At 39.1% G+C, this 9,400-nt stretch overlaps 1 protein-coding gene across 1 annotated transcript in view; it reads right to left on the bottom strand.

Annotated features, from left to right (window-relative positions):
- PTPRR (protein tyrosine phosphatase receptor type R) overlaps nt 1–9,400 on the bottom strand; it is a 139,900-nt gene that overhangs the window by 28,195 nt on the left and 102,305 nt on the right. The window contains exon 7 of the mRNA XM_014312357.1: nt 2,747–2,933. Coding sequence (XP_014167832.1) covers nt 2,747–2,933 — 187 coding nt within the window. The remainder of the gene's footprint in view (nt 1–2,746; nt 2,934–9,400) is intronic.

Genomic DNA, 9,400 nt, shown 5'->3' with positions numbered 1-9,400 from the left:
TATATATATATATAAAATATATATATACATATAAAAATTATTTTTTTAAACATATATATTTAATTTAAAAATTGTAGATAATGCATAAACTGCACAGATACACATGCTCAGCCACTTGCATGCAATTATAGATGCATATGCATATTGTTCATGGGCTGGTTTCCCTCTCTGAGTGATGCCTTCCAATAGCAGCTATTCTGGCTCACAATAAGTTTCATATGCTATTCATACACTTGAAGAGGTATGATTTGGATCTCTGAAAGCATTCAAGAAAATTTGGCAAAATTTAGGAAAATTCAGGCAGGTAGTCATTATACTCATCCCTCTTATTTTTGAGGATGTAATTTTTTAGATTTAATGATCCAGCACTTTCCCATGCAGGACTGTATTTTTTGACATTTGGGTGTTTTAGAAATAAATTTTATCTTCTGTTACCAACTTCAGATATTCTATCCTTTGAAGAGTAGCAACCCAGGCTACTAAAGAAAACATATATGCTGGGCAAATTATGTTTCTTTCTCCTTGCAAAACAGGTATATTCTCCCAACCAAATATACCCTTTAATTAAGTAATGCCCCCTTAATTGTTAATGAAAAAAAATTGAAGAACTAAAAAATAACCTGAAACTGCTCATGTTTTAATTTTCCACTGAAAACTTCAAAACAGTTCTCCACTTCTTTCACATTTGGAAGTTCTTCAATAATTCTAGTCTCCAGAAGACTGCCTTACTGTATTTCTTTAGCTAGTTAAAATGAGCTGTGTGAGCAGAATGGCTGAGGGTTATATACTGCGTTCTTTGCATGCCTCAAGTTCGTACTGAGCTATTATCTGTAGCAAGGAACATAGTAAACAGACACTGTTCAACAGCTTCATCTTAAAACACATTTTAAAAAAAAGGTTTAGAAACAGAATAGACGAGTCATGACCTCTTAAATAAAATTCTGTGGAAACACTGAATGGCCAAAGCCATGTTGTGCCCCCTTGAGGGACAAATAAAATGTGACTCTGTCTCCCCAAAGCTGTACACAACTGCTGTGTGGGCCAATTTGGGTAAACAGGATTCTATAAAGTGCCAATTTGTCTGTACAAACTGTCTCCTAACATGGGGGGCTTAGGCATGATGAAGTTATTTCTTCTGTCTTTCCTGCCTAAGCAACAGAATGGCAGAAAACCTATGGAAACTGGTGATAAAAGTATGTTGGATGATTGTAATTTTTCTGTGTACACTGTCTGTCCATGTTTTGGTAGAAGAACTGAGGGATTTACTTTTCTTAAGCAAATGACTTCTAATAAAAACCTCAGATTTTAAAGGTAATTGAAAGGGCTGTCCATAGTATGCAATTATTCATAAAGAAAGGCTATTTTTAGAGTAAAATGGCACTCATCTGTTGATTCACATGCACAAATTTGAAACAAAATGAAACCTAAGGGGTCACATGCGGCGGCATGTTTAATTTTTTCCTGTTTCTCTGATTTACACATCAGATTTCTAGACATACAGTTCTCTGGATCAATTCTGGAACCCTTCTGAAAAACTGCAACCTTTGGCCCTCTGATTCCTCAGCTGCTGAAGCACAACTGCTACATAACACCTCTCCAGTTAATACATAAGTAAGTGCATATATGGACTCCTTTAGGATTCCTGGGTGACAACTTACTTTTATTAATTTTGTTGACTTGTTGTAGAATCCCTTCCACTAATGCTTCAATATCAGACAGAACTTCTAGTGATCTGCTTGAACCTATCCCTGTCACAGATGCAGGAAATTTCCTAAGTTCTTCTCGGGTCAATGCAGATGCAAATAATGGAGTCACACCTCACCTACTGGTTCAGCTTCCCCAAATCACTTTTATACCATTTTGATCATCAATTGATCTTTGTATTCTTTAGTAAGCTTCATGCTTTTGATCTGTTTAAACATGAAGTTATGACTTTTTTTAAATTCAAAACCTTTTTTGTCCTGTCTTACTCAACTTTCACATTCAAGTGGCTTCAGTTAAAGCTCTTTTCTATTTCCCTTGTAAAAAAGGTCTCCTTTTTTTCTGACAACTTCTTTCATCTGAGTGCTTGGCAATACCAGACTTTTTCAGGTCTTCTTTAAGTAATGTATTGTAATGTGTTTTCCCTGACTGAATTTTTCTGCTCTGACTTTTTTCCACCTGGCCACTTTCTTAGTTTTAGATTCTTACCCTTTTTACTAATAAATACAATTGTGAAACACTTCAGGGCTTTTTGTCTTGAGTATATTAGGCTGCTGTATGGCATGCTTGTTAAAGGTATTTTGAACCTTGGGAAAAAAGTCCCTTTTGGACAAGGACTGTGGGTGTCCTATCTGCTCCAAAAAATAATTTACGGTGACTAAAAATTTAGTGCTCAAATAGCAAACATACATGGTGTTTACATGGGAATAAACAAAACCTTCAACTATGACTGTGTTTTCATCATAGTCTTTATGATCTCTTTGAAACTGTCACATGAGTGTTACAGTTCTGTTTGCACTGTAGCTCTATTATAATATTTAGCCCATCTATGATGGGACTTCAGACCAAGACGAATCTGTATTGTCCATGGATATAACCGACTGACTTCTCTGTCTTTAGTGCACAAACATAAAACACCACCTTGAAACTATCTAATCTGCCCTTTGGAAACGATTTGTACCTTGACATTAAGGTGTTTTCCTCACAGCACCTGTTGTGCCATTTATGTCAAAAATCCTCATTTCAAGCATGTTGTTAAACTCACCATGAATTCTGTCTGAAGCAAATGAGAACATGCCACTGCCTCTCGAAGCTGCTGCCGTGTCAGGACGCGCCCAGCTGACTGCAGGTATTCCATTGCTACTTTTTCTCGTGGGGTTGGCACAGCGATGAAAGGTTCAACACTTCCCAAGCTGCTCATATCCAAAGTCAGTGAGACATTGGATCCTCGTCTGCATTAGAAAATAATTCAATGGTTATACTAGATCTGTGTTACTATAAATCCCATACTCATGAGGCTGATCCTGAATTATTCATGCACCCTGACTTTCTCTATAGACACTGATGGATTTGGGCATGCAAAGACTGCAAGACTAGTTTCACTAGTACCACTGAGCAGATGGAAAACCAAAGACATCCTACTTCTTCAATCTAACAACCTATGCTGCAAAAATGTGTGATGGGGGCAACTATTTGAATTATTCTTAGAAGCAGAAACAACTCCCTGTATGCTACTTTATTGGTACGAATGTCAAACATGAAAGTGGTGTCTTGGTAAGGAAGAAATATTTCACAGAAGAAAGTACAGGGCATATATTTCTAACTGATGCACATAACAGTGTGAAATAAATGCAGAGTTATATCAGGTGCGTGTTTAAGAATTTACTGAAATTAAAGATACCTATAAATATACATAATGGAGCAGGAAAATTTTATAAAAACAGCAGAAATAAGTGAAAGGCAGTATAAAGACAGAAGACAATGTCTCATGCTAGGTAGAAGGGAAGGGAGAGGCAGTAAATCACAATAAATTATCTGTGTCTGAGGAGAAGGAATGGTCATGGACTTAAAAGGGGCTATTTGGAAATGCCATACATCTCTTGCAGGACAATAAAATTCATAACATTTCCATTTCTACAGGAAAACAAAGTTGGATTCAATTACAACTTAGAGCCATGAAAATAAAAATAGACCACACTTGTATGGGGCTTGGTATGAGCCCTATTCTTTTTGGGGCTTTCTTAAAACAATACTTAAGACATCTGGCTTTTTTTGTATTTTCAACCCATCCATCAGATATTATCTACTTGACCCTTAACTTTAGGCATATTGATTGCAAAAGATCCATGGTCTGCAAACTGTGATGACTAAACACAAATTTATAGGCATTTATCAAAGCTTTTGTGTTTACTAAGCAGCAATCAGTCCTATTAGACTGACAGATTCAGCTGGTTGAGCTGGACTACAGATGCCCAGCTATGCACGCATAGAGATATGAGAACACCAGTTTGACTCCTACCTCTGCACATTATTGGCTCTCCATTAAGGTGTGCTTACAAGGAAGTTCTTTGAATTCTTCGTTACTTTATCATGCTTGGATATACACAAACATAACATAAGATTGTCTCAAGTCTCTCCTAACAGCCAGATCCATACTGATCCTGCCAGATCAGTATGCAACTCTACACCTTGCCCATTTGTAAAATCCCATATGCCAATGATTTACTATTTACTGGATAATCTATTATCTAGTGATTCCAGTTTTTCTGCTGAAACTCTGTTTGGTTGTGTGCATTTCTCATCTGCAGAACTGCTGAGAGAGTGTGACTACACACCTCTCTGAACACTGGATGTTAAGATACAACTGTCCCTTTTACAGTAATACCACATATTATTATAATACAGATATCATCTGATAGTATCTGTGAGGCAAATGCTACTAATGTAGGGGGAATGCTTTCCTCTATAGAATCACAGAATCATTAAGGTTGGAAAATACCTCCAAGACTGGTGAGTCCAACCTTTGCTTGAGCACCACCATGCCAAGTAAACCAGAGCATTAAGTGCCATGTCCAATTGTTTCTTGAACACTTATAGGGATGGTGACTCCACCATGTCCCTGGAAAGCCCATTCCATTCTTGACAACCTTTTCAGTGAAACAATTCTCCCTAACTTCCACCCTGAATCTCCCCTGGTGCAGCTTGAAGCCATTTTCCCTTGTCTGTTCCTTATGGCTTGGGAGAAGAGGTTGACCGCCTCTCAGGTTATTGCAGAAAGCAATAAGGTCTCCTTTCCTCCAGGCTGTAGATCCCCAGCTTCCTCATCACCCTTTCAAAGGACTTGAGCTCCTTCCCCAGTTTCCCTTCTCTGGACACGCTCCAGCACCTCAATGTCCTTTTTGTAGTGAGGGACCTAGAACTGGACACAGGACTTGAGGTGTGGCCTCACCAGTGCTGAGTGAAGGGGGACAGTCACTGCCCTGATCCTGCTGACCACATTATTCCTGACACAGAGCAGCATGCCATTGGCCTTCTTGGCCAGCTGGGCCATGCGCAGCTCCCATTGACCAACACCTCCACATCCTTTTCCACTGAGCAGATTCCTAGCCACTTTGCCCCAGCCTGTGGAGCTGCAAGAGGGTTTTGTGACCCAAGGGCAGGACCTGGCATTTCACCTTGTTGAACCTCATACACGTCAGCAGATGCTTCAGTAATTTTATTTTAAATTAAGCGATTTCAATCATGTCAGTTTACATGAATAGAAATTACTCCAGTCACTCCCCTGTCACTTAGCAAAGCATAAAGAAATAATGTCCAAGAGACAAGACCACCCAGTGGAATCTCACATTGTGTCATTTGTTCACAAGCCTATTTCAGCTTAGGTGATGGGTGGGTGGCAGCAAGAGCTTTGCTGCCCAGACCTGCAGATGGTAACAGTGAGTCAGCAGTGGGTGTCTGGCCTCCTCCAGAGGTAGATGGGGACAATTTCTGTTGGCACAGGGAAGTGGGTGTGGTGTGATTCTGCTAGTTGTGCTAGAAGGTAGGCAGAAGTGAAGTAGCATCCTAAGCAAAAACTGATGGGTAAGTGGTACATGCACAGACTACCAGTAGTGCTCTGTGCCTCGTGGCACAGCCTGCATGGTTCTGGGGTCCCAGTCAGCAGTACCAGCACTCACACCCAAATCCAGAGCTGTGATAGTCTGGGAAGTGGGCACACCATGGTGGCTGCTCTCAGCTTGACCCTGCAGGAGGGTTCTGGCTCATATGCCTATCCCAATTTCCCTAGGGCCTGCGCCAGACTGTGGGAGAAAATCAGTTCCCAGCTCCACACCACTTCTCAAGGAAAACATCCTGTTAGACCTGTCACAAAACCCCTCCACACAAGCACCTCTTCTGACCACGACTAGCAATTTATTCCACGGAAAAAGGCAGTCCCTAAAACAGGTGGCTCTGAGTGCATATATTGCAAACCCAATCTTTTGAAAACCATCCAGTAATCCACAGAAGACCTGTACAATTAATCCCTCCAAATCTGTTTAGGGTACCTTTGCTTGAGAAACAGGTAGCAATTTAGATTCAGACATACTTCTGGGAGAGCCTACTGGGATTTCCTAATATAGAGGAAAAGTATTCCCATTGTCCAGTAACAAAGTACAGTGAAAATGTTAATATTTTCTTTGGCTTTTACATTGTTATAACTGACAGTCTTGGCAACAGGGCTATTTCCTTTTAAACAACAACAAAAAATATACCTGATCTAATTATAACTATGCCTTTACAGCTTTTACCATTTATGGGGATTATTGGTGAACACTGGTCCTGAGGATCTTACTTAATCTGGAAAGAAGAACCAGTTTTTAGGTGTGTATTTAATGCATTAAAAGGTACACATTGACTAAAAACTGAATACAAAGCAATCTTAGTAGTTCATAAGAAGACAAACAATAGATCACAATTCTAGAGGTAATGCTTCCATAGATATGGGTATCTCAAAGAACCTTTTTGAAGAATTATTCTTCAATTAATAAAATTCTTTAAATAATGTTTACATACATTAGAAATGTTATAATGAATATTAGATTGATCACACAGACTTCTTTATTGCATTCTTTATGCTGAGAAACTGGGCTGAAAACAGAACCTTTTCCATTGTCTTGAAAGATGGGGGAGGGTCTGAACCATCATGTGTTTTCATGTTCTAATAGAAGATGCTTATAGTCTCAGTCCTCCTCTAGACTCTTTGGATTCTCAATGTTCCTCTAATAGTTAAATTCCTCACTCCTTGTTAAAGAATAGAAAGAAAGAATTCTCTTCGCTTTTACTACCTGGATGGAAGGAGGTTACCTATTGAGCTCCCCTTTTTCCACCTCACTAGGAGGGACTGCACAAGGTCAGCAACAAGGAGGTACCACCTAAAACAAAGCCCATTTTTGGTAATTAGCGCTTGCCTACATTAAGTTTTGAATAAGGAAATCACAATCTGACCAGTGACACTTCAAATCAGACAGGTCATTTTACTTGGAGATACACACATACATAGATACATTATATATACATATATGTATGTATATGTATCTCCTGACTGGTATTTTCCACTTCAAATTAGAATAAGGGACCCATACACGTCGGTTTTCCCTTATTTCTCTGGGCCAAGCTTTTTTTTCCCTTTTAAATAACTTTATATTCTTTATGTTCCCCATGTGAATAGTCTAGGCCAAATAAGAGGTTTTGTTATGATACACCTACCCCAGCATCCTCTCGAGGTTGTGTATTAATGGAGAAGAGTACCATGTGAGGAATCTGAGGAATTGTAAACATTTGTGACAACATTATATTAAAATTGTCAGGAGACTAATTCTTCTGAAGTTCCACCAGCTGGGACAGCCACCTCATCACTGGGTACGTGAATAAGTGCAATCAGGAAACCACTTGTGTCTGTGTATTGTCTGGAATCCCAGAGGGGAGTCTTACTACATACCCACAGATCTCTTTTCACTTGCATAATAGGAACAAGTTCACTGATGAGAATTCACCAGAGTATTTTAAAGAATACATTTGTAGAAGCAGATTTTATTACAAGGTATGATAAAATAAAAATTTTAAAAAGCAATTGTTTGTTTGAAAATTCTTGAAAGGAAGCTCCACCTGTCCTCTTTGGAGGGACACCAGGTTACTAAAGCCCTATTAAACATCAGTGAGGTAATTTCCAGTCTTCCCTGACCCTAAAATTAAGCCATAGATTTGATTACAGAAATCCAATTGCCCTACACGTTTTCCCAGTTGTTTATTTGAGCTGAATAATTTCTTTAAATACACATGTTTATTCAGCACTCGTGAAAAATGCAACACCCAGATTCCTGACCCTCGGCCTCCCATTGTGTCCCTAGCGGTTCTGGAAGCAGCGGCGACGGCTGCTGCCCTCTAGGAGTCATTGCCCTCTGACCCAGCCCTAGGGACACACACGGGAGGTGCCTCCTCCTGTGCCACCCCCGGCCGAGCTGCCCTGCAGCCCAGAAGGAGCTGGGTCACCGGGTGGGTGAATAAAGCCATCAATTAGCATGGGGAGCACAGCTGGATGCAGCTGCTGGGGAGAGTTTGCTCTGGGTCCTCAGATCCCGCTTGTACCAGGGATCCACAGGGCTGCTCTCCCTGGGTTTTACTGAAGGGAAAAGCAACACAGTTCCCCGTGCCTTTTGTTTCTCTTCTGGTGCTCAGGGATTAGGCCTAGACATAGATGCTGAGTCTGTCAGTCCATCTCATCAGCAAACGCACTGCCTGCAGGTGGGGTTTGCTCTGCTGGAATTGCACTGGGGGAGCACAGCTAACTAGGTACAGCCTTTCCAGCACTTACTGCTGCCAGGCTCCACATGCATACCTAGTTTCATGTTTCAGCAGAGCAATTCAAAGGGAAAAAAAGTTTATTTGGAAAAAAGAACAATGGAAAAAATACAGTTCTCGGATTTCTTTCTGCTTTTAGCAAAATAGCTAAAAGGAAACACGGTCATGTAGATGAACTAATGTGATATGTAAAATGCCAGTGAAGTGTGAAAAGTACAGTAAATTAGAAAAGGATTGTTATTAATCCTCTATACCAATACAAAATAAATAAAAATAGGAAACTCTGACTTCATCAAGAAAAATCAGCATTGAAAAAAGGAAAAGTAGAAAAGCAGAAGTACAAAGAGGTTAAAATAATTTTTTAAAATGATTGAAGTTATTGCTGTTTTCTTCCTGCCTTGGGCAAGTAGTAATATGGATAATCTAATAAACAACTGAGATGTTTCTTCACAAATGAAGATTTATAATATCCATTACAGACAGTCCTGAGAAGGTTAAGAGATGACTCTCATTTTATGCAGTAATTTGATAAGTTTTAAAGTAACATTCACAGTACTATTAAGTAGTTGCTTCTAATGCATAAGAACAATTTCTATATTTTTCCAAAATCCATATATATGATTCTTGCTCTGTACTTGCTAGCCTGAAATATATATCCACCATGTGCTGCTGATATTACTGGATATCTTGGGAAAGCAGGAGTGAATGAGAGTATGGTTACATTAATGGGTATGATAATCTCTTGATTTTCTTCTGAGCATCAGCAATCTACCTCAAACAAGTCTTCTAAGAATACAATAAAATTCCATTCTTGAACATCCCAATTTGAAATATGAAGATTCATTTTTCTTACATCTACATTCTTTCCTTGAAATGTAGAGCTCATAACTTTCAATTTTTTGTTGTGCTGCAGCACATATTAAAGAATATTCTAATACAAAACCCCATGAGTTCTGATAATATACAATACCCATTAATGTAATTATCCTCCTATTTACTTTTCCTTTTCACAAAGGTTAATCAATATCATGAGTATTCGTTTGAGAAAATAATGAACTAAAATATTTAGGTAAGTATGTGA

The sequence above is a fragment of the Geospiza fortis genome, unplaced genomic scaffold, assembly GCF_000277835.1.
Source record: "Geospiza fortis unplaced genomic scaffold, GeoFor_1.0 scaffold166, whole genome shotgun sequence".
NCBI lineage: Eukaryota > Metazoa > Chordata > Aves > Passeriformes > Thraupidae > Geospiza > Geospiza fortis.
This window is presented reverse-complemented; position numbering and strand designations above follow the sequence as displayed.